This window comes from Bufo bufo, chromosome 8, assembly GCF_905171765.1.
Source record: "Bufo bufo chromosome 8, aBufBuf1.1, whole genome shotgun sequence".
NCBI classification, from domain to species: domain Eukaryota; kingdom Metazoa; phylum Chordata; class Amphibia; order Anura; family Bufonidae; genus Bufo; species Bufo bufo.
The window spans coordinates 26217084-26243958 of record NC_053396.1 but is presented as its reverse complement, the minus strand read 5'-3'; the positions used below and the strand labels follow the sequence as shown (position 1 = coordinate 26243958).

At 44.2% G+C, this 26875-nt stretch overlaps 1 protein-coding gene across 1 annotated transcript in view; it reads left to right on the top strand.

The window, feature by feature from the left end:
- The first annotated feature begins 13010 nt into the window (after nt 1-13010).
- Nucleotides 13011-26875, top strand: part of MECP2 (methyl-CpG binding protein 2) — a 53244-nt gene continuing 39379 nt past the window's right edge. The window contains exon 1 of the mRNA XM_040405908.1: nt 13011-13059. Coding sequence (XP_040261842.1) covers nt 13028-13059 — 32 coding nt within the window. The 5' untranslated portion in view covers nt 13011-13027. The remainder of the gene's footprint in view (nt 13060-26875) is intronic.

Here is a 26875-nt window from a genome sequence, read left to right as displayed (position 1 = left end):
GCGTCCCCATCACCATGGGAACGCCTCTATGTTAGAATATACCGTCGGATTTGAGTTACATCATGAAACTCAAATCCGACAGTATATTCTAACACAGAGGCGTTCCCATGGTGATGGGGACGCTTCAGGTTAGAATATACTAAAAGAACTGTGTACATGACTGCCCCCTGCTGCCAGGCAGCAGGGGGCAGCCCCCCCCTGTAGTTAACACATTGGTGGCCAGTGTGGCCGGCCCCCCCCCTCCCTTGTAGTTAACTCATTGGTGGCCAGTGCGGCCGGCCCCCCCCTCCCCTGTAGTTAACTCATTGGTGGCCAGTGGGCCCCCCCTCCCCTGTAGTTAACTCATTGGTGGCCAGTGCGGCCGGCCCCCCTCCCTCCCCTGTAGTTAACTCGTTGGTCGCCAGTGGGCCCCCCCTCCCCTGTAGTTAACTCATTGGTGGCCAGTGCGGCCGGCCCCCCTCCCTCCCCTGTAGTTAACTCGTTGGTGGCCAGTGGGCCCCCCCTCCCTCCCCTGTAGTTAACTCGTTGGTGGCCAGTGGGCCTTCTCCCCTCCCTCCCCCTCCTAATTAAAATCTCCCCCCTATCATTGGTGGCAGCGGAGTGTACCGATCGGAGTCCCAGTTTAATCGCTGGGGCTCCGATCAGTAACCATGGCAACCAGGACGCTACTGCAGTCCCGGTTGCCATGGTTACTTAGAAATTTGTAGAACCATTATACTTACCTGCGAGCTGCGATGTCTGCATCCGGCCGGGAGCTCCTCCTACTGGTAAGTGACAGGTCCGGCCGGGAGCTCCTCCTACTGGTAAGTGACATGATCTGTCACTTACCAGTAGGAGGAGCTCCCGGCCGGACGCAGAGATCGCAGCTCGCAGGTAAGTATAATGGTTCTACAAATTGCTAAGTAACCATGGCAACCGGGACAGCAGTAGCGTCCTGGTTGCCATGGTTACCGATCGGAGCCCCAGCGATTAAACTGGGACTCCGATCGGTACACTCCGCTGCCACCAATGATAGGGGGGAGATTTTAATTAGGAGGGGGAGGGAGGGGAGAGGACCCACTGGCCACCAACGAGTTAACTACAGGGGAGGGAGGGGGGCCCACTGGCCACCAACGAGTTAACTACAGGGGAGGGAGGGGGGGGCCGGCCGCACTGGCCACCAATGTGTTAACTACAGGGGGGGGGGCCCACTGGCCACCAATGAGTTAACTACAAGGAAGGGAGGGGGGGGTCGGCCGCACTGGCCACCAATGTGTTAACTACAGGGGGGGGGCCCACTGGCCACCAATGAGTTAACTACAGGGGAGTGGGGGGCCGGCCGCACTGGCCACCAATGAGTTAACTACAAGGGAGGGGGGGGCCGGCCACACTGGCCACCAATGTGTTAACTACAGGGGGGGGCTGCCCCCTGCTGCCTGGCAGCAGGGGGCAGTCATGTACACAGTTCTTTTAGTATATTCTAACCTGAAGCGTCCCCATCACCATGGGAAGGGGGCCGGCCGCACTGGCCACCAATGAGTTAACTACAGGGGAGGGGGGGCCCACTGGCGACCAACGAGTTAACTACAGGGGAGGGAGGGGGGCCGGCCGCACTGGCCACCAATGAGTTAACTACAGGGGAGGGGGGCCCACTGGCCACCAATGAGTTAACTACAGGGGAGGGGGGGGCCGGCCGCACTGGCCACCAATGAGTTAACTACAAGGGAGGGGGGGGCCGGCCACACTGGCCACCAATGTGTTAACTACAGGGGGGGGCTGCCCCCTGCTGCCTGGCAGCAGGGGGCAGTCATGTACACAGTTCTTTTAGTATATTCTAACCTGAAGCGTCCCCATCACCATGGGAACGCCTCTGTGTTAGAATATATTGTCGGTTCTGAGTTTTCACGAAGTGAAAACTCAGCTATGAAAAGCTTTTATGCAGACGGATCTTCGGATCCGTCTGTATAAAAAGTAACCTACGGCCACGGATCACGGACACGGATGCCAATCTTGTGTGCATCCGTGTTCTTTCACGGACCCATTGACTTGAATGGGTCCGTGAACCGTTGGCCGTGAAAAAAATAGGACAGGTCATATTTTTTTCACGGCCAGGAAACACGGATCACGGATGCGGCTGCAAAACGGTGCATTTTCCGTTTTTTCCACGGACCCATTGAAAGTCAATGGGTCCGCGAAAAAAAAACGGAAAACGGCACAACGGCCACGGGTGCACACAACGGTCGTGTGCATGAGGCCTTAAACTCCTGAAAAACCCTTTTAAGACAAATCCTTGTCATGCACCCAATTGATGCATATGAGCAAACAGAAGGGGTCCTCCGATCCCCCTCTAGTTGCTAAATATAAGATTTGTTCCTTCTTTATTTGCCTTTTTTTTATCCTCTCTTTGAGATCAGGCCTTTAAAAAAAAAAAAAGGGGGGATTAAACGTGGCCATTATTGTGCCACTACTTGCATATTACACATCTAAGGCATACAAATGCTGGCACTGTAAAAATCCAGACTCGATCTCCAGTTTATCATTAAATACTTATATTTTGGACAATATGAGGACATTAACCCCTAAATGAGTAGTCAGTGAATTACACATGTGTTAAAAAAAAGTATACCCCTTCACACTCTTCTTCTTCTTATTATTATTTTTTATTTTTTCATATCATGGACAACCCTGAAATAAACCTAATATTTGTCACTGTGCGGCAATGTAATATATATATATATATATATATATATATATATTATATAAATACACACACACCGTATATATACGGTATATATAATGTGCTTGAAACAGACATTACTGTCCCATCATTATGTCATGATATATATTTGTCACCTATCAAATAAAGGTGAGAAGGGTCCCTAGATAGTACACTATCCCTGTGTATGCAATATACCTAAAATATCCATCCAAGAAAGTATACACAGGAAAAATATTTATATATAAAATATGTCACTTTATCAATCAAAACTTAAAAGAATTTACAGTGGCAGGGGACAAACCGGTGGTCTTAACACCATGATACATTTGATTATATCCCTATGACATACAGTAATAGCCCATTTATTAGCCCAACTACAAAGTGCCATTGTAACACACTAATTAACTCGACATAAGCCAGGGTATGCATACAATGGTGCAATGCAATAAATGGAGAGATAAATTCAAAACCAAATACTGACCAGTGAGTCCCCATACCCCGATGCACATCTAGCTTCTTCAGGGAATAACTATATCAGTCGCTCTCATTATATATATATATATATATATATATATATATATATATATATATTGGGAACTTAATGTGGCCAGGTCCAAACTGACAGAGTGTGGGGCCAATACAAGTTGGCACAGTCAGTAATACCACAGAGCAGCAATCTCATATCCAATTTGTGGAGCACAGACCACCAGACATTTATGTGTCACATTGAATAAGAGAGTAAAATATGTCCCCTAATATACCAGTTAAGTCCTATAAAGTGTCACGATGTCCCAAACACTGTGATCGATGAGAACTGCTCCTGGCTCCAATTAAAAATCGAAATGAAGGGAAAGAAAAAAAGAAACATAAGATGAGAACATGAATTAAAATATTAAAACCAATGAAATATACAATAAAGATAAAAAATAAAATAAAAAGTAAACCCTTCCCTCACAGAAAAGGAACATAGATTAACCACTCATATGGACCTTTCGGACTCACAGTGCCCAACTGGAATATTCATTTGGCTTCTTTTTTGAGCAAGTATGCTCTTCCAATTTCCACCCCTATTTCTAGGTACCCGATCTATTCCTCTTTCCCCACACGAAGGGTCCATGGCAGTTATGGTGCAACTTAAAATGGCATGGAATCATCTTCAAACTTGTGATGTCTTGCTCATCTTTGATATCCAAAGTCTTCTCCTCAATCCACGTGAGGTCATGCCTACGTAAAACAAGTTACATGGGCAACCTGCCAAATAAATCACACCCACCGTCCTACAAGACTTAGTAATCTAAGTAATCTTAGCTTAAGGCTGGGTTCAGACCTGAGCGTATTTTTTATGCGCGTTTTTTGCAATAGTAAACGCGCGTTTGACGCGCGTTTGTGTGATTGACTGCAGTGTCCTATGGCCACAAACGCGCGGCAAAACGCCCCAAAGAAGCTCAAGAACTTGTTTGAGCGTAGGGCGTTTTTCAGCGCGTTCAAACGCGCTGTAAAACGCTCAAGTGAGAACCAGGGCCATAGGGAAGCATTGGTTTTCATGTGTTGAGCGTTTTACAGCGCGTTTGAACGCGCTGTAAAACGCTCAAGTGTGAACCCAGCCTAAGTAATCAAGTATTCTTTATTTCCTTCTGTGTCTGTAAAATACGTGGTTCTGTCAATGTTAAAACACGCTACACATTTACACACTTCAGACCTGACCCCTGTTGCTTCCATTTCCCATTCTGGTGATGTCTTTATCGTTCAATTCACAATTATTCTTTTCAGATTATTATTTTCATTGTTTAGTTCACAATTATTCGTCATACCTTTTTTTTTTTTTGCTTTTCTTTTGTTTTTGACTCTTGGGAAATTTGCATATTTTGTGTGCTATTTCCTTTGTAAAAAAATAAAAAAGGAATGTAATGAGAAGGGGTGTGGTCTAATGACATCAACACCCTATATTAGGTGTGCATAATTATTAGGCAACTTCCTTTCCTTTGGCAAAATGGGTCAAAAGAAGGACTTGACAGGCTCAGAAAAGTCAAAAATTGTGAGATATCTTGCAGAGGGATGCAGCACTCTTAAAATTGCAAAGCTTCTGAAGCGTGATCATCGAACAATCAAGCGTTTCATTCAAAATAGTCAACAGGGTCGCAAGAAGCGTGTGGAAAAACCAAGGCGCAAAATAACTGCCCATGAACTGAGAAAAGTCAAGCGTGCAGCTGCCAAGATGCCACTTGCCACCAGTTTGGCCATATTTCAGAGCTGCAACATCACTGGAGTGCCCAAAAGCACAAGGTGTGCAATACTCAGAGACATGGCCAAGGTAAGAAAGGCTGAAAGACGACCACCACTAAACAAGACACACAAGCTGAAACGTCAAGACTGGGCCAAGAAATATCTCAAGACTGATTTTTGTAAGGTTTTATGGACTGATGAAATGAGATTGAGTCTTGATGGGCCAGATGGATGGGCCCGTGGCTGGATTGGTAAAGGGCAGAGAGCTCCAGTCCGACTCAGACGCCAGCAAGGTGGAGGTGGAGTACTGGTTTGGGCTGGTATCATCAAAGATGAGCTTGTGGGGCCTTTTCGGGTTGAGGATGGAGTCAAGCTCAACTCCCAGTCCTACTGCCAGTTTCTGGAAGACACCTTCTTCAAGCAGTGGTACAGAAAGAAGTCTGCATCCTTCAAGAAAAACATGATTTTCATGCAGGACAATGCTCCATCACACGCGTCCAAGTACTCCACAGCGTGGCTGGCAAGAAAGGGTATAAAAGAAGAAAATCTAATGACATGGCCTCCTTGTTCACCTGATCTGAACCCCATTGAGAACCTGTGGTCCATCATCAAATGTGAGATTTACAAGGAGGGAAAACAGTACACCTCTCTGAACAGTGTCTGGGAGGCTGTGGTTGCTGCTGCACGCAATGTTGATGGTGAACAGATCAAAACACTGACAGAATCCATGGATGGCAGGCTTTTGAGTGTCCTTGCAAAGAAAGGTGGCTATATTGGTCACTGATTTGTTTTTGTTTTGTTTTTGAATGTCAGAAATGTATATTTGTGAATGTTGAGATGTTATATTGGTTTCACTGGTAAAAATAAATAATTGAAATGGGTATATATTTGTTTTTTGTTAAGTTGCCTAATAATTATGCACAGTAATAGTCACCTGCACACACAGATATCCCCCTAAAATAGCTAAAACTAAAAACAAACTAAAAACTACTTCCAAAAATATTCAGCTTTGATATTAATGAGTTTTTTGGGTTCATTGAGAACATGGTTGTTGTTCAATAATAAAATTAATCCTCAAAAATACAACTTGCCTAACAATTCTGCACTCCCTGTATATATATATATATATATATATATATATATATATATATATATACACATATATACAGTACAGACCAAAAGTTTGGACACACCTCATTCAAAGAGTTTTCTTTATTTTCATGACTATGAAGGCATCAAAACTATGAATTAACACATGTGGAATTATATACATAACAAACAAGTGTGAAACAACTGAAAATATGCCATATTCTAGGTTCTTCAAAGTAGCCACCTTTTGCTTTGATTACTGCTTTGCACACTCTTGGCATTCTCTTGATGAGCTTCAAGAGGTAGTCCCCTGAAATGGTCTTCCAACAGTCTTGAAGGAGTTCCCAGAGATGCTTAGCACTTGTTGGCCCTTTTGCCTTTACTCTGCGGTCCAGCTCACCCCAAACCATCTCGATTGGGTTCAGGTCCGGTGACTGTGGAGGCCAGGTCATCTGGCGCAGCACCCCATCACTCTCCTTCATGGTCAAATAGCCCTTACTTTCAAAGTTTTCCCAATTTTTCGGCTGACTGACTGACCTTCATTTCTTAAAGTAATGATGGCCACTCGTTTTTCTTTACTTAGCTGCTTTTTTCTTGCCATAATACAAATTCTAACAGTCTATTCAGTAGGACTATCAGCTGTGTATCCACCTGACTTCTCCTCAACGCAACTGATGGTCCCAACCCCATTTATAAGGCAAGAAATCCCACTTATTAAACCTGACAGGGCACACCTGTGAAGTAAAAACCATTTCAGGGGACTACCTCTTGAAGCTCATCAAGAGAATGCCAAGAGTGTGCAAAGCAGTAATCAAAGCAAAAGGTGGCTACTTTGAAGAACCTAGAATATGACATATTTTCAGTTGTTTCACACTTGTTTGTTATGTATATAATTCCACATGTGTTAATTCATAGTTTTGATGCCTTCAGTGTGAATCTACAATTTTCATAGTCATAAAAATAAAGAAAACTCTTTGAATGAGAAGGTGTGTCCAAACTTTTGGTCTGTACTGTATATATATAGTGTACATATGTTGCAATGTACACTATATATAAATGTATACAACACACACACTATGTTCCAATACACACTATATATTAAATATAAATAAAATGTAAATATATATTATATATATAATTAATAAAATTATATATATATATATATTTTATTAATTCCACATAATATATATTTACATTTTATTAATTATATAATATATATTATGTATATAAAATATTTATAATACATATAATATTGATAAAATCTCAATATATATAATAATAAAATATAAAAATAATAATAATAATATATATATATATATATATATATATATATATATATATATATACACAAACTGCAATATAAAAAGGTACAATGATAAGGGACAAATGTTCTGTGCTGCGAGTAGATAAAGACTGCCTGTGCAGGACAGAAGTAGAATTTGCTTGTTGGGTTGGGTTTACACCGTTAGGTTTTCTGGTGCAGTTTTTGAAGCCAAAACCAGGTTTGGATTATAAAGGGGAGGAAGCATAAAGGACAAATACCACCTCACCTCTTCTCTTAACCCACTCCTGTTTTTGGCTTCATAAACGACATCAGGAAACCTGAACATATACACGGGCGGCCTGAAAAAAATAAAAAAATAAAAAATATAAATGCATCACAAAAAAAGGCATAGGGTGCTGCCACATGTCATGGCAATGTTTTCGATGCATTAAAAAAATGCATGCATTTTTTGCAACCACATACCGGCATCTACTGAATGCTGTATTTTCTTCCAGCAAGGGAAAACACACTTTTTTTTTCAATGTGGATTTTGGTGCAGATTTGCTCCCCCTAAAAATACGATACGAAAACACTTGCCGTTCATCTCCACTTAATTAATTCATATGAAGCTTCTTTTGCCTCCCACTTGCGGTTTTAAAAAGCAGACTGTGGAAAAAAGAAGGGGCATGTCCATTTTCGACAAGGATCCGAGCCCAGAGTTTTGACAAGGATCCTATGAGGAATCTGCGCCCAGAGGTCCCACTGAAACAGGATAAAAAAACATGTCAAAACTGCATAAAAGAAAAATGCTAAAAACCTCTACCTCCACTTCTGGGCTACAATTCATTACTTTATCAGTACTGACAGGGTGAACGTCAGCGAGGGCAGCATAGTAGAGGTGCCAAATTCCCTTTAAATTCCATTAACGTGACTCAGCTTTGTAATTAATGTAATTCAAGCTATGATTTTTTTTGTGTGATTTGCTTTTTTTTCTCTGCGGGTATGTTGTTGCAAGAGCTGCATTTGTTAAATCAATGTGTTTCATCTGTAAAAACAAATGTGTGCCGGCCGTGCCCATATTGCAGCCCACAACTGTTAATGAGCCCTTAGGGTCAGGTTTCCCTAAGCCAAAACCAGAATTGAATTAAAAAATAGAACATAAGTCGTATGTGTCCTGTATACTTTCTCTCCCTTTATGATCCACTCCTGATTTTGGCTTCTAAAACTGCATCAGAAAACCTGACCGCATGGCCGTACCCTAAAGCAATGTGTAAGTCCAGCCTAAGCTAATGCAGCACATTGGGGTCATTTACATAGCACAATATGGCTGTTTTAGGTTAAAAAAAAAAAGTCTCTAAGCCCCATTTTGCAACTTTTTAAACACGCGTGCGACAAAATATAGTTTTTTGCGCCAAGTTCGACACTCGAGTGTTGAAGGAGTGGCGGGGGCCTGGACAGGACTTTGGACCTGACAAGTTTACTGGAAACCAGTGTTAGGCCTCCTGCGCACGACCGTTTTTTCCCCCCGTTTACTGGCCGTTTTTTGCGTTCCGTATCCGGTCCGTATACGGAACCATTCATTGCAATGGTTCCGCAAAAAAACGGAATGTACTCCGTATGCATTCCGTTTCCGTATTTCCGTTCCGTTTAAGGATAGAACATGCCCTATTATTGCCCGCAAATCACGTTCCGTGGCTCCATTCAAGTCAATGGGTCCGCAAAAAAACGGAACACATACGGAAATGCATCCGTATGTCTTCCGTTTCCGTTCTTTGCTGAACCATCTATTGAAAATGTTATGCCCAGCCCAATTTTATCTATGTAATTACTGTATACTGTATATGCCATATGGAAAAACGGAACAGAAACGGAAACACAACGGAAACAAAAAACGGAACAACGGATCCGTGAAAAACGGACCGCAAAACACTGAAAAAGCCATACGGTCGTGTGCAATAGGCCTTAAAGTGGAGTCAGAGGCTGGAGTAGCGCGCCTCATTTATGACGAAACATGCGCCTCGGGCAGGGGAGAAACAAAGGCCTGCATAAAAAGCTGGTCTTTGAAAATGACCCCCATTGAGTGTTAGTTTAGCCGAACCAAGGTCTCATTGATCTGACACAAAGAAGTCCTACAGGCATGTCCTAAAAAGGTTGTCATCTGTAAATAAATACAAGAAAAAAAAAAAAAAATATATATATATATATATATATATATAATCACTGTTGTATAGTTACATAATGAATATTATAAAGAATTACCAAAAAATAATGAATATTCAAATTTAGATAGCAGAAGGTATCCACCTATGACTTATATATTACTATATAATAGCCACAGAAGCAAAACGTGTATATCAGTATAAAAATAGTTATAAAAAAAAAAGCGACACTCACTGTCACTAGACTCACTACCATGAGAAAAAAACACAAAAAGGTATAAAAAAAATAATACCAACCTTGCAGACGCCTGCAGAGAGGAAAATAGCAATATGTTTTACTTTTATATTGCTATTTGTCCCTATCCTGGTTCCCCGAGGTACATGAAATGACCTGCATATTCAGTTATGCAGGTCATTTACCTTCAGTCATGTGGGCAGAAATGTCAATCTGGAATATGCCATGAAAAATTCCTTGTTGTTTAAACCACATTTTAAAAAGTTTCCATGTTACTATATACTTTTTAAAAATATGCCTAAAATTGTGCAGTATTCGCAGTGGCTACTAGGCCTAATAATATGTAATGTACAGGTAACTTTTCAGCAATCATCACATTATCATCACAGGCAGGATTACAATGACATATCACATCTGTATAGATAACACAGGATCCCTCCTCCTGACCTTTGCACAGGTCCAGTGGCGTAGCTAGAAATGACCGGGCCCCACAGCAAATTTTTGAATGGGGCCCCCCTCCCCCAGTAATTTTTTAGCGACCCCTTCCTTTCATGCCGCCCCCATTCCTGTGGCTAGTAAAGATCGCTCTCTCAGACCGGGGCCGGCTGCTGTTCCATCCGTTTTCAACACTGTCTATACTGTCACTGTATATAATTTCATTGTGTAATACTGTTGAGGGGGCCCTGACCAAATCCTTTAGTCCTCCTCCTCCTGGATGGGCCCCTTCTGGGTCAGGGCCCCAAAGCAGCTGCATCCCCTATAGCTACGCCCCTGCACAGGTCACAGAGCATTCCTACAAAACTCTCCCATAGAAGTCAATGGGGTCAGCTCCTGTCTATGGCCCCTGGTGGCTGCTCTCAAAGAACAAGAAGTCTTGGCCAGTGTGAAAATGACATTTTTGGATGATTTTTAAATATAGATAATGACATTGAAAAGTTAAAAAAAAACAAAAAAAAAAAACACCAAAAACCTCCTAGACTTGGTTCATCCCCCAGAAAGTAAAAGATCCGCATATTTTTGCGGGTTGGATGCGGACCCATTCACTTCAATGGGGCCACAAATAATGTGGACAGCATACGGTATGTCTGTTCTGTGGCAGCCGCAGAAATATAAAACATGTCCTATTCTTGTTCGTATTACGGACAAGGATAGGACTGTTCTATTATAACCCGGATTTTCCGTTCCGCATTGCCGGTATTTGTGTTTTGCGGATCCGCAATTTGCAGGCTACGGCCGTGTGCATGAGCCCTAAGGTTTGGCAAAATGTGTGTCCCGCACCACTTATCATCAACAAATGAAACACAGCACGGGCATAGCCTGACCCTGATCTCATAGAGCCCCATAACAAAAACTTAGTACGCCCCCCCCCCCCGCGCCGTTTCTCAGTACGCCTGTGTCCATCACTCCCAGACTGCGAAACACAACGCTCAAGATTTCTGATAAATTTACGTTTCATTTTATTTTATATTAAGCATAAGAAATTTTAATTAAAAAATAATGCAAAAAATGTAATAAAAAAGTCACACAAGTGGAACACATCCAGGGTCACCAACTGTCCAGAAATTCCTGGACAGTCTGTAAAAATAGGCAATTTTATTTCCGGTTTCCTTTAAAAAATTAAAAGAAGAAAAAAAAAAAATGCATCAGATTTTTTTGGGAGCTGGTGGTACTTGAGCTGATTATTTTTGTGGTAATTATTATTACTTTGCACTTTCCAGTTAACACTGGTAAGGAGTTCTTATCAGTATATTGACGTATAGACATTTGTTACTTATAATCTTTATTATTCATTACGGTTTTCCAGTTTGTCCATAAAAAAAAAGGTCTGTCTGTGATTTTTGGATAACTTGCCCAAAAAAAAAAGAAAAATTCTGGTTTAGTCCTCATGCACACGACCGTTGTTTTATTCCGTGTCCGTTGTGCCGTTTTTCGTGACTTTCAATGGGTCCGTTGAAAACTCGGCTAATGCACCGTTTGCCATCCGCGTCCGTGATTCCAGTCTGTCAAAAAAATATAACCTGCCCTATTTTTTTCACGGAAAACGGTTCGCGGACCCATTCAAGTCAATGGGACCGTGAAAAAACAAGGAGGCACACAAGATTGTCGTCCGCGTCCGTTTTATTCCTATCATTTGCATGGCAAACTTTTTTTTTACTTTCCTTCATGTCTGGTGATCCTCCAAAAATAAAGGAAGACACACGGAAACAAAAACGGAAACGGATCATGGAACAACGGAACACAACAATGGTCGTGTGCATGAGGCCTAATACAAATGATGCTCATTCTGACCACCATAATTCTCAATGCATGGATAAATCGTTTCCCCTTCTATTACAAATCTAGCTGCCTGCAGCCACCACTAGGGGGAGCTCAGTGCATAGAACTGTATACACTTACAATCGACTGAAGTAGAAGCTGTAATAATCTGTTTGCATCGAGCTCCCCCTAGTGGTGGCTGCATAGGGATGAGAAGTTTAGTTCCAGGCCCTTAGCAGTTGCCCATTTGTGAGGTCGCTCATCTTCCTCCTTATTACACGGGTGGATGCACCCAACATCAAGCGATACATTTTTCGTGCAGCATAAAAGATGCGATCATTGAGCGAATTATCGGTGATGGATCATGCAGGTCAATAGTCGGACCGATCGTTTGGGTCCTTTACCCTTCCCACCGTCCTGCCCGCCTCCACACCTTTCACCTCGGCTCTATTTTACCTCCTCCCCCTTTCGCCTCCATGTTAGGGCTGCCTTATGTCTCGCGGCCTGGCAAATACCACCATGACCGCAGTCGCCAGGCCTCGTCTAGCACAACAACGTAGCAGCTTCTAAACCATTTAGTTTTATTATTTGGCACACTAGGACCCCCACATTCTTGCATTTCAAGGAATTCTCCTACACTAACAGATAAGTTCATTTTTCTCCCCCAACTATAACTACAGCTCTAGTACAAGAATCAAGAATACCCACTAATATAATTGACACAAGAAGAACCCCTCCAAACACACAACAGCCTCCTCCAAATTCCCGCCTCAGAAGAAGCAACTGCGTCAACGCAGCCTACAAGACTCATGACGCACAAGTTTCCACCAGACCAGGCCACGCCCCCTTCCATTGGGTTCTCTTCGGACAGAGGCGGGCTCATGTCAAAGAGAGCTAGAGGAAGAAGAAAAAAACTGAGGGGGCGGGACAACGCTGGCCCCGCCCCTTTCCCTTCTGTACAATGAAACGACCCTGACGTCACTGCGAGTAAGAGGCGAAAGAGGAGGCAAGGTAGGCTCGGCGCGGTGACGTCACCTCGCCGCTTGCTCTCCCGCCCTGCCCACCCTTTTCCCTCCTCAGCCCTGTGGAGGAGCCGTTAGAAAATGGCCGCCGCGCCGAGCGGAGAGGAGAGATTGTGAGTGCTGGGTCTCAGCCGGTCTGGGTGCCCCCCCCTTTTTTTTCCCTTCCGCTTCCCTTTCCCGCCCTCTCGCTTGCCAAATGCCTGCCGTTATCTCCCTATGTGTGAGGGGGGCGGGCCCCGCAGGGTGTATGTGTGTGTGTTTTTTATGAATCCCTCAGGCTGGTGGGGGGCGGGGCTGTGGGAGAATAAAATGTCACTGTCAGTTGCTGTCGCTTTTTCCCTAGTTGTTTGGGGGCTGTTGGCGGGAGGCACTTCACGTCCGTCCTGGGTGGTATTTACACAGTGCGTCATTGAAGCCCCCTCATAGCAGAGAGGCCCTGGACACCCGAATATTAAGGGGGCTGCATGACACACCCCTCTCCTGAGAGATGCTGACATGTACTTCATAGTACGTATCCGTATAACGACGCCTGTCGTGTGGTCTGCGCTGCGTATTCGCATGTCCCAACATAGCGCCACCGCCAGTGCGTTCCGCGTTCCATAGTATATATCCGTGTAGTCTGCGTGCAAACGGCGGTGTCCTGTGTACTGTCCCAATGTAGCACCCAGTCCGTGCGCAAACGGTGGCGATCTGTATCCGTACCGTTCCAACGTAACACCTCTGCCTGTGCGTTCCTTGCGCCCAAGTATGTATCCGTATAATGTCGCTAGTCGTGTAGTCTCCGTTGTGTATCTGCACCTCACCAACATAGCGCCACCGCCTGTGCGTTCCGCGTTTCCAAGTATATATCCGTATAATGACGCTAGTCGTGTATTCTGCGCTGTGTAACCGCACGTCCCAACATAGCGACACCGCCTGTGCGTTCTGCGCGCCCAAGTATATATCCGTATAATGACGCTAGTCGTGTATTCTGCGCTGTGTATCCGCACGTCCCAACATGGTACCACCGCCTGTGCGTTCCGCGTTTCCAAGTGTATATCCGTATAATGCTGCTAGTCGTGTAGTCTGCGCTGTGTATTCGCACGTCCCAATCTAGCGCCTGTGCGTTTCGCAGCCCAAGTATGTATCCGTATAATGACCCTAGACGTGGTCTGCGTGCAAACAGCAGCGCTCTCTATCCGTACCGCCCCAAGTTCTACGTGCCTGCTGCTATTAAAGTGCGTATTCGCTACAGAAATGGCGTATCGGTGGTAGATCCCTTAGTGGGTGTACAGGACCACACCCCTTTCTAATGGAAAAAAAATGGCAGAGTGAGACGTCCGGGTGTCCGCCGCTCTCCGGTTTCCCTATGCCTCTGTAGATGTGTTCACGAAAAGTCGGCGGTGTTCTTAAAAAAAAAAAAAATGCCGCAGATCGATGTGTAGGACGTGGACTATTGGAAGACGTCTTCGGATTTTAGGGCTTTTTTTTTTTTTTACCTGAGCATTGAACGCTGACGTGCAAGCTGCCAAAATAACGCTCTGTAGGGATTTGACAGACTTAATAAAATGGTGCCGTGATCCACCGAGTGCGGTGTATGTGGTGGTATTGTAGGTTAGACTAACCCTGGTACATACCGCTCTGTTCCCAGGACGCCAGGCATTGGGGGTCTGTTCACACCCCCTCCGTTTGCATGGCTGCAGAAAATATATACGAAGGGCAGTTCCACGTGGACGTTATATGACATTTTTGTCCCAGGGGTGAGAATAAGGGAAGATTCAAATTAAGGATTTTACAGCGGAATTTTGGGGCGGACAGTCTCACTTTGCCGAAGTGCGACTGTCCGCCCGAAGACTTTGCCGAAAACACGGCAGCGCCAAGGATCATGGAGCTGCAGCTTAAAGTCGTGGCCGTGCTGATAAGGGACATGTCCGTTACCGCCGCCACGCCGCGATCCTCATGAAAAGAATGGGAGGCTGAAAGGCCAAAAATTCTGCAGTAAAACCCTCCGTGTGAACAGCCCCTAAAGTGTACCTGAAAAGTCAGCCACAGTGCATTTCACCCCCTACGTTACGCCTGCGCAGGAGAACAGCAGCGTAAGTTGACAGCAGCATGCGGGTGAGCGTTGATAAAACCTCCCCCGCTTTGCCCGCTACTGTACAACGCTGCGCACTGTACACGTGTGCGTGTATATAGCCTGAAGGCTGATATGATTGTGCTGAGGGCATATATGCTGGCGTTATACAGCCATGCAGGGTGAGGTAGGTTACTTTCTCTGGGGTAAGTGTGTGACAGACGCCGAGCGCCTTCGTGGTAGACATTGGATGCAGAGCGTGTGCGTGGATTTCGGAGCATCAAAAAACGCATACAAGACCCTTCCTATTGCTTCCAATCGGAAAAGACACGCTGCTTATGGCACGTTTTAGTCTATATCACAGGAAAAAAACGAAATTGACACGTCTATGGTTTCCACGCCTGGGAATCGCACACCGATTATTTTTTTTCTGCCGCAGTGTGAACATGTCCTGAGTAAATGTACAGTATATGGGAAAAATACGCAGGAGCCGTATCAGCGGGGCAAAAGAGATCTAATTCCAATGCGCAATTCTCAGCTCTGCTGCACATAGATGATCGTCTCTCCTCCGCAATGTGGGTGACAACCCTAGACGTTCTCAAGAGCCTTTGGCTGCATCTTCTAAGCACCTGCCGCTTTTTGTTTTTAAATAAAGCCCCATTCACATTCCTCATCCCCTTTCATATCTTTTGGGCAGTAGATGTGGCATCCTAAAAAGACACGTAAAAAACTGCTGCCGAGGTATCGCATTGCAGTTTTCCGTAGACTAAATTGTAGGAATCCCTTCTGTAATCATTTCTTGAGCATTAGGGTTCCTTACACTTACTTTTTTTTTTATCACTAAGAAAAAAAACAGTATAAGCACTTTTTTGTTCCCCTGCCATCTGTGTTTTGTCGGTTTTTTTTTTTTTTTTGTGGTGTTTTTTTTTTTGGGTCTTTTTTAACCACATGGTGCAGATTTTCTGCATGGAAAATTTACTGTGTAATACAGTGCCAGCGATGTTAATGAGTTTTTTTAAAATCTCATGTACACGTTTTTTTTTTGCTTTTGTAACTTGCAGATTTAAATATCCGCAGCATTAGAACTGTTTGAGCGGAATTAAACCTGAGATCTGGGGCAAATCCACATCAAAATCGTGCAGATTTTGGTGAGTAAACGCAGAGAAATCCACGTGAAAATCCATGCGGAAATTCTGTATGTAAATGAGTACCCGTGTGCCTAAGAGGCCATTCACACTGTGGGTTTTACCCCAGACTCTTGGCTGCACCTTCTCTACGTGGCCGCTGCTTGGCAATTCCCAGTGATGTCTTCCATTGAAATGAATAGGAATGGATTGGAGGGAGAAGCCACGCAGCAAAATTTCAGATCCAGTCAGAAAAAACTGAAACACTCAATGGGTTTGACCCCCCCCCCCCCCCCCTTGCACAAATCCTTTAATGCCTATTACTAGCTGCCATGCATGTGACACTAGTAATATAAATTACTGGACAACCCCTTTAAGGCCCCTTTCACACGGGCGAGTTTTCCGCGCGGGTGCAATGCGTGAGTTAAACGCATTGCACCCGCACTGAATCAGGACCCATTCATTTCTATGGGGCTGTTCACATGAGCGGTGATTTTCACCCATCACTTGTGCGTTGCGTGAAAATCGCAGCATGCTCTATTTTGTGCGTTTTTCACGCAACGCAGGCCCCATAGAAGTGAATGGGGCTGCGTAAAAATCGCAAGCAAGTGCGGATGCGGTACGATTTTCACGCACGGTTGCTAGGAGACGATCGGGATGGGGACCCGATCTTTATTATTTTCCCTTATAACATGGTTATAAGGGAAAATAATAGCATTCTGAATACAGAATGCATAGTATAATAGCGCTGGAGGGGTTAAAAAAATAAATAAAAATAATTTAACTCACCTTAATCCACTTGCTCGCGCAGCCCGGCTTCTCATCTGTCTTCTTCTTTGCTGTGTACAGGAAAAGGACCTGTGGTGATGTCACTCCGGTCATCACATGGTCCATCACCATGGTAAAAGATCATGTGATGGACCATGTGATGACCGGAGTGACGTCACCACAGGTCCTTTTCCTGTACACAGCAAAGAGAAGCCGGGCTGCGCGAGCAAGTGGATTAAGGTGAGTTAAATTATTTTTAAAAAAAATTTAACCCCTCCAGCACTATTGTACTGTGCATTCTGTATTCAGAATGCTATTATTTTCTCTTATAACCATGTTATAAGGGAAAATAATACAATCTACAGAACACCGATCCCAAGCCCGAACTTCTGTGAAGAAGTTCGGGTTTGGGTACCAAACATGCCGATTTTTCTCACGCGCGTGCAAAACGCATTACAATGTTTTGCACTCTCGCGTAAAAAACGCGCATGTTCCCGCAACGCCCGTGTGAAAGAGGCCTAATAGTTTTTTGTTTTTTTTGTCAGAGCCGATGCAGCCAAATATAACTTTAGTCATTAAAGGGAGTCTGTCACCACATTTGAGCATATTAGACTGATCAAATAGCGTTATATGTGCCACCCAGAACTTAAAAACTGTACCTTTGTTGTATCTAATGGAGTTTTCTTTCAGCCAAAAATGAACTTTTAAGATTCTGTAAATGCGCCCCCTCAAGTGCCCAGGGCGGCGTCTCAATCGTCCGAACCCCAGGCAGCACCTCCTCAACGGCTCATAACCCCGCCCTCCGTGTGCCTCTGCCCGCCCGTTTACTCTCCTCCTCTCTCCTTTTCCATTGCGCTACGAATTTGACCACGCAGCCGCAGTGGGAAAGGAGAGAGGAGGGGAGTAAACGGGCGGGCAGAGGCACACGGAGGGCGGGGTGATGAGCCGTTGAGGAGGTGCTGCCTGGGGTTCGGACGATTGAGACGCCGCCCTGGGCACTTGAGGGGGCGCATTTACAGAATCTTAAAAGTTCATTTTTGGCTGAAAGAAAACTCCATTAGATACAACAAAGGTACAGTTTTTAATTTCTGGGTGGCACATATAACGCTATTTGATCAGTCTAATATGCTCAAATGTGGTGACAGACTCCCTTTAAGAAATTGACGTAGACACTTTTTTGACATTTTGTGGCGTCTTCGGGGTTCATGTTTTTTTTTTTTTTTTTTCTTAAAATGCTGCATGTTTGAGGTATGTCCTACATGTCACAAAATGCTTGGTAAAAAAATAAAGTAAAACTAAGATTAAACACTACGAATTGGCTTTACATTCATAGTGTTTCTTTTTTTTTTTTTTAGAGTGTAAAAAAAGCTGGAAAAAAAACGCGTGAAAGAACCCTAAAGGGGTTGTCCAGAGCAATAGGGTCTATTTCCCCTTCTCCCAACAGCACCCTCTTGTTCGTGTGTTGTATTTGATCTATCGGCTTAGGCCGGGTTCACATCAATTTTTATTTTTCTGTTCTTCTGATCCATCATTAGGGGATGTGCATTGGCTCCTCATTCACCACTGTCGTCATGTTTTTGGACTCAAAAATGTGTATCGTTGTGCATCTGCATAGGTCTGATTTCAGGATGTGACAGTGTTTTGTTTTTTTTTTACATTTTTTATTTTTACTATAGTTGATTTATTTTTGCGTCATCAAAAAAGGCATTTATTTTTTTAAACTTTGTATCAGTTTTCTATGCAATGGATCAGTGAAAAACTGATGACTTCTGTGTGATGTCCGTGTTTTTCACTGACCCATTGAATAGGATTAGTGTATTCTGTCTGCCAGATGAACCAACATAGTGCATTCCCCGTGGTCGTCCTGCAGAGCAATGATCTGCGGGAAGACACGAACGTCTGGAAAAATATATAGAATTCAATGGATCCGTGTGCTGTCTGTGGAGAAAATGGACAGCACACGTATGTGAGTTACTAGCATGTGAATGATCTTCATACCTACAACTGTATTTTTTCATCAACGCATTTTTGGCAGATAGCAATACTGACCCCCTTCATTTCTATGGAGCCATTCACACATCCATATTTTTGCGGATCCGTGTGGACATTGCAGAAGTCCTAGAGCAGGTCCTATCCTTGTCCGTGTTGAGGAGGAGAATATCCCTTCCTATTGAGGAGAGTGAGAAGAATGTGGGATGCAAGCGAAAAGTGTCCATCATGTGCAGGAGGCCTAGGGCTGTATTCAAACCCTGCGGTTAAAACCATATCAGAACTGCAGCTGGTAAAAAGCACACCACATATGCGTTTACTACAGTTGAAAACCACAGCAAAAATGCCTGCCGTTTTTACCTGATGTGGTTGTCATGTGGCTTGAACCCTACCGTGTGAATACACCCTTGGCGGTTTGTTGCTCTGTAGTGCATCTAGTGATGTCTGACCCTCTGTTACAATCGTCTGTAAATAAAATCGACCAAAAGTACTTTTCCGATCTGAAACACAACCTGATCAATCATTTCAAAGGGATTCTCTGATGTTTGCGGCCTCAACTGTATAGTCTCTACCTACATAGTAAGGCCTCTTTCATATGGGCGTCCCCGATTTTCTTCGGATGCGTCTCGTGTGCATTGTGGGAAACCCGCGCGAGTGCGCACACAATTTCAGTCAGTTTGACTGCGATTGCATTGTTAAGTTTTTATCGTGCGGGTGCAATGCGTTTTGCACACGCGTAATAAAAAACTGAATGTGGTACCCAGACCCGAACTTCTTCACTGAAGTTCGGGTTGTTGTGTAGATGTTATTATTTTCCCTTATAACATGGTTATAAGGGAAAATAATAGCATTCTTAATACAGAATGCTTGCTAAAATGTGGCTTGAGGGGTTAAAAAATAAAAAAAATTAACTCCCCTCGTCTTCTAGCTTCTTTTGAGGACCTGCAAAGGGACCTTTGACGTAATCTTCATTCAGCAGGACCTGCGCTGACGTCACCACGTGGTGAGCGCGATTACGTCATCAAAGGTCCTTTTGCAGATCCTCAAAGAAGAAGCAAGAAGATGATGCAGGCTGCGTGATCAAGTGGGTGATGTGAGTTAATTATTTTTATTTTTTAACCCCTCAAGCAAAATTTTTGTAAGAATTCTATTATTTTCCCTTATAACCATGTTATAAGGGAAAATAATACAGTAAATGACTTATCAATTTACTAACATCGTCTCCTTAGCAACCATCTGTGAAAAACGCATCTCATCCGCACTTGCTTGAGGATGCTTGCGATTTTCACGCAGACCCATTCATTTCTATGGGGCCTGCGTTGCGTGAAAAACGCAGAATATAGAACATGCGTTATAGAACAATTGCGATTTTTCATGCGACGCACAAGTGAATGGGTCCGGATTCAGTGCGGGTGCAATGCGTTCACCTCACGCATTGCACCCGCGCGGAAAACTTGCCCGTGTGAAAGGGGCCTAAGTGGTGATGCAGAAGTTATGTTCAGTGGACACCCCGGGGAAGCAGCGACCGTGAGAAGCCCTCTGACATTCTCCGCAGCCAGATTGTTTTTAGAGCTATCTGAATTAATCAGAATTTTTTTTCCTGTATTATTTGTGGTTTTGCTTGTTGTTTCCAGCCCGTCCTGAACATTTATCCACTGTCAGTGGTAAGCTTGTACATTCTATTATTGTCGTCAGTTCACATAGTTTCAGATCAGTTGGACGTCCTGATAATTCGCCCTCAGACACTCAGTTCTTAGTGTCCTGTACTTCCATAAATAGCTAGAATAATAATTACACAAGCATTGCAGCGAGATACCCGACCGCATACACTAGGGCTGTGATGGCTAACCTCCGGCACTCCAGCTGTGGTAAAACTACGACTCCCAAGATGTACACTTGCTTGGCTGTTCTCAGAACTCCATAGAAATGAATGGAGCATGCTGGGAGTTGTAGTTTCACCACAGCTAGAGTGCCGGAGGTTAGCCATCAGCGCATTTAATTGTGCCGATGATTGTCATAGTCTTTAACAAGGGTCTCCGGCAGTAAAACACTAAGGCCCCTTTCACACGGGCGAGTATTCCGCGCGGATGCGATGCGTGAGTTGAACGCATTGCACCCGCACTGAATACCGACCCATTCATTTCTATGGGGCTGTTCACATGAGAGGTGTTTTTCAGGCATCACTTGTGCGTTGCGTTAAAATCGCAGCATGCGCTTTATTCTGCGTTTTTCACGCAACGCAGGCCCCATAGAAGTAAATGGGGTTGCGTGAAAATCGCAAGCATCCGCAAGCAAGTGCGGATGCGGTGCGATTTTCACGCACGGTTGCTAGGAGACGATCGGGATGGAGACCCGATCATTATTATTTTCCCTTATAACATGGTTATAAGAGAAAATAATAGCATTCTGAATACAGAATGCATAGTACAATAGTGCTGGAGGGGTTAAAAAAAAATAAAAAAATAATTTAACTCACCTTAGTCCACTTGATCGCGATGCCCGGCATCTCCTTCTGTCTCCTTTACTGAACAGGACCTGTGGTGAACATTCATTACAGGTCAAGGACCTGTGGTGACGTCACTCCGGTCATCACATGATCTTTTACCATGGTGATGGATCATGTGATGACCGGAATGACGTCACCACAGGTCCTTGACCTGTAATGAATGCTCACCACAGGTCCTGTTCAGTAAAGGAGACAGAAGGAGATGCCGGGCATCGCGATCAAGTGGACTAAGGTGAGTTAAATTTTTTTAATTTTTTTTTTTTTTAACCCCTCCAGCGCTATTTTACTATGCATTCTGTATTCAGAATGCTATTATTTTCCCTTATAACCATTTTATAAGGGGAAATAATACAATCTACAGAACACCTAATCTGTGAAGAAGTTCGGGTTTGGGTACCAAACATGCGCGATTTTTCTCACGCGAGTGCAAAACGCATTACAATGTTTTGCACTCGCACGGAAAAATCGCGGGTGTTCCCGTAACGCACCCGCACATTTTCCCGCAACGCCCGTGTGAAAGAGGCCTAAGTCTCAATTAACTGAGCACAAGATCCCCTACCATTTTGTCTTAGTGTATGATAATGGCCTAATGTGATTAATCAGTAATTTTAGAGAACCCATTGTTGGCTGCATTGCTATAGGCCAGGGGTAGTCAACCTCTGGCACTACAGCTGTTGTGAAACTACAACTCCCAGCATGCATATTTGCTCTGTTCTTCTCAGAAATCTAATAGAAATGCTGGGAATTGTAGTTTCACAACAGCTAGAGTGCCGAAGGTTGCTGACCCCTGATATAGGCGCTTGAACGCCTTTGTCAGCTGATCATATCCTTTCTCTTGGCAAAAGGATTTTTTTCAATAGATATAATATATATATATATATATATATATATATATATATATATACACATACACACAATATAATTTTGTTGCTTTCTGCTCATTATAGTGTTCTCAGTTTCTAGAAATAAAGAAGAATCGTTTTAGACAGATAAAGATATATTGTCCAAATGCCCCCCTAAAGATTGGTAAGAGGATTTCACTGTTGGGAATAAGGGGTTAATAGACTGTGCAGACGTAGTGCTAAAAACTGCGCTTGAAATTACTGTGGAAATGAGGCCGACGAGCTGTAAGGATGAGCAATGTTACACAGCAAGAAACAATGTATACGAAGACGTGCAGACAAACCCGCAGCAAGCCTTAGGGAAAAAAAATTTAATAAAAAAATCAACCCCTTTTGTTATCCCAAATTTCCAGTGACATTGTTCTCTTTGCATGTAATTGCTTGAATAGGCACGGCCCTGTGAACAAGCATTGCTTCTCCGATTAGATTGGCGTTTGGGGCACTTATTTGACGTCGTTTGAGTTGCAATGTTTGAGCGCTGCTTGTGTTTTTTTTTTACTTTTATTAACCCTTTAGTCCCTGTTAATAAGATTCCTGTGTTTATTCAGGCAGAATTTGAAATTCAAGAGGAGATTCTTGCTAAAACCTTCTCAGGCTACTAACAATACATGTGTATATAAATGCAGTGCGCGTATAAATATCCTGAAATATTAACCCAAAAGCTTGAATGCCATCACCGGCGAGCGGCTCATCGGCTGAGGATTCCCAGGGTGCTGCCATTCCTGCTTGTAATGCGATTTGTGAGCGGCCATGCTGACTGGAGAGTAGTTGTTCACAACGGATTTCTGCAGTGAATTCATATTCATGAACTGGGGTGGGGAGCTTTTTCTCGTAACTGAATGACTTCCCCTTTCCCCCATTAAATGAGGAACCGCTCCTAAATAAACTCTGAGTAACTAATGAAAGATGCAGGCCTAATGTAGGATGATATGGGGCGTTTTTTTGATTACTTTTTATTTCACCAATGCCGGGAGTGGATCCTAAGGCCCTATGCACGTGACCATGTTTTTAATCCAAGTGCTATCCGCATTTTTTGCAGACAGCACACTAAGGCTACTTTTACACTAGCGTTCGGGGCTCCGCTTGTGAGCTCCGTTTGAAGGGGCTCACAAGCGGCCCCGAATGCATCCGTACTGCCCTAATGCATTCTGAGTGGATGCGGATCCGCTCAGGATGCATTAGTCTGGCAGCGTTCAGCTTCCGCTCAGCAAGCAGACACCTGAACGCTGCAAGCAGCGTTCGGGTGTCCGCCTGGCCGTGCGGAGGCAAGCGGATCCGTCCAGACTTACAATGTAAGTCAATGGGGACGGATCCGTTTGAATTTGACACTATATGGCTCAATTTTCAAACGGATCCGTCCCCCATTGACTTTCAATGTAAAGTCTGGACGGATCCGTCTGAAGCTACTTTCACACTTAATGCAGACGGATCCGTCTACTTTCACAATATAATGCAGACGGATCCGTTCTGAACGGATCCCAAGTCTGCATTATATGAGCGGATCCGTCTGGGCAGACCCCAGACGGATCCGCTCTGAACGCTAGTGTGAAAGTAGCCTAACCCATTAATTTCCACAGGGCCATACATGTTTTTACGTTCCACAAATTATAGAACATGTCCTATGCTGGTCCGTTTATGGACCCACCATGTGCATGAGGCCTTAGGCCTCCTGCACACGACCGTATGGCTTTTTCAGTGTTTTGCGGTCTGTTTTTCACGGATCCGTTGTTCCGTTTTTTGTTTCCGTTGTGATTCAGTTTCTGTTCCGTTTTTCTGTTCTGTTTTTTCCGTATGGCATATACAGTAATTACATAGATAAAATTGGGCTGGGCATAACATTTTCAATAGATGGTTCCGCAAAGAACGGAAACGGAAGACATACGGATGCATTTCCGTATGTGTTCCGTTTTTTTGCGGACCCATTGACTTGAATGGAGCCACGGAACGTGATTTGCGGGCAATAATAGGACATGTTCTATCTTTAAACGGAACGGAAAAACGGAAACGGAATGCATACGGAGTACATTCCATTTTTTTTTTTGCGGAACTATTGAAATGAATGGTTCCGTATACGGAACGCAAAAAACGGGGAAAAAAAACGGTCGTGTGCAGGAGGCCTTAGTCTGAGTTCACATCATATTTGCTGCAGAACACAATATATAATAAAAGTGAATGGATTTTTGCAAAACCCCGTTCTTACACGTAAACCCAGGTTTTAGCGGCACGCTCTAAAAAAAAAATGTGGCAGATGTCTTCCTTTGCTTTGTAACACATGCAGATTTAAAGGACATCTGTCAGTGTGCACTTGGCAGCTGAAGGCATCTGTGTTGGTCCCATGTTCATATGTGCCTGCATTGCTGAGAAAAAGGATGTTTTATTATATGCAAATGAGCCTCTAGGAGCAACGGGGGCGTTGTCATTGCACCTAGAGGCTCTGCTCTATCTGCAACTGTTGCGCCCTCTGCACTGAGACTGACAGGAGGACCAGGCAGTGAAAATATCATCACACCCGAACCTGTCAATCAAAATGGAGAGTGCGTGGCAGTTGCAAAGAGAGCAGAGCCTCTAGGTGTAATGGCAACGCCCCCGTTGCTCCTAGAGGCTCATTTGCATATATTAAAACATCCTTTTTCTCAGTAATACGGACACATATGAACATGGGACCAACACAGATGCCTTCAGCTGCCAAGTGCACATGTAACAGGTCAGCCAGTGTCATAGGTACAAAACTGCTGACAGATGCCCTTAAACATTGTATGCAAAGTTTTTTTAACTGTCAGCCCCAGCCTGTTGTGCCTGTTGAAAAAAACCATACTCACCTGCTCCTCTCCATTCTGGCTCCCTTCAGCGGTCTTGTGGTTCCCATCCGGGTGGACGGAGTCTCGGGTGCCGCTACAGCCAATGACTGGCCTCAATGGTGACATGACTTCAAGCTGCACGTGACCCTGCCGAGACATGTCACACTACTGAGGCCAGTCATTGGCTGCAGTGGCACACATAATCCTGTCCATCCGCAAGTTTAAAGGATGGGACTGCGGTAGGGAGCTGGAGCGGCGGGGAGTAGGTAGTATTACAGCAGGCTAGGATTCATAGCCAGATATCCCCTTTTAGTCTAACTTTGTATGCTACCCCTTTACTGGAATAAAATTGTGACAATTTTTGTGACTTTTTAAAAAGTTGCAGTTGTTAAATCTGGCTTCAATCAGCTTGACAAGCTAATCACACCCACTTAAAAACTGGAGTGAGGTGTAAAAATGCAAATTGCCCAAAAAGTCTCAAATGCTTATTTTTCTCTGACTTTTTGAGGCCAGATTTCTGGAGTGCAGGGCTTCCTAAATTTCCCCAATATGTTTATCTAAGTGCCAAACCTTTTTGGCAGCTGTTCACGCCCAGGGGAAGCAATATAAATACCAAGAATTGAAAACAATATACAATCGTCAACGAAAAAAATGAGGAGCGTCCCGGCCTGTTAGATCCTAAAACCTGAGGAATTGAAGTAAGATGAATAAAAAAAATATTAAAGGGGTTGTCTCATCATGGACAATGGGGGCATATCGCTAGGATATGTCACCATTGTCTTATAGGTGCAGGTCCCAAAGCTGGGACCCGCACCTATATCGAGAACGGAGCCCCGCAAGGTGGTGGCTGGAGGACTCCGGTCTGGCCACCACCAAACCGGCTCTCCATAGAAGTGAATCTGAGAGTACCGCGCATGCGCGGCCCCCTCTCCTATTAGTTTCTATGGGGCCGACGGAAATAGCCTCGGCTATTTTCGCCGGCCCTCCAAAAAAATGAATGAAGGGCGGCTGCGCATGAGCAGTGCGCCCTCCTTCACTTGTGCGGCTCCGTTCTGGATATAGGTGCGTGTCCCAGCGGTGGGACCCGCACCTATAAGACAATGGGGACACACCCTAGCGATATGCCCCCATTGTCCATGATGAGACAACCCCTTTAATTAAATCAAAAGCCCTTGTTATCTTACAGCTACAGCAAGCTTCAGCTTGAAAAAGCATTGCAGGCAGTTAAATAGCCCTGCTTATAGAGTTTCCTTTGCTTCTTTTTCAGCGGTGATCAGAAGCTCTCACTTGTTTTCAGGTTATCGTCTTGCCGTTTTGCCCCCTTAGGATGAGTTCACACATTAAGTATTCGTTCTGGAATTTCTGTAGCAGAATCCGCAGTAAAGTTCAGTGTAATGTGTTACCGAATCCCATTCACTCGCAACTCATAAAATCCGCCACCCCCCCTCCTCAATTTGACGGCTGATTACATTGAGTGAACTAATGTCTCAATCCGCATTAAAATCCAAGTAGCATAAGCATCTAACATTGGACTTCATTGTGAATTCTGATGCGGATTTACTTCTGGAAAAATTTAACGTGTGCGCCCCATGCCCATGCTGCGGACTGTTAATAGCGTTCCACAATGCACGGGCAGTGCACTCCTTAGTGCTTAGTGCTTCCGTGGGTACCACTCCATATCTAGTGGATTGCGGACCTGCAAAAGGGCACAGGCCACACATGTTCGTGTGCAATGAGCCCTTAGGGTCAATTCACACACCGTTTATTTGAGGCAGATTTTTCCCTTCAC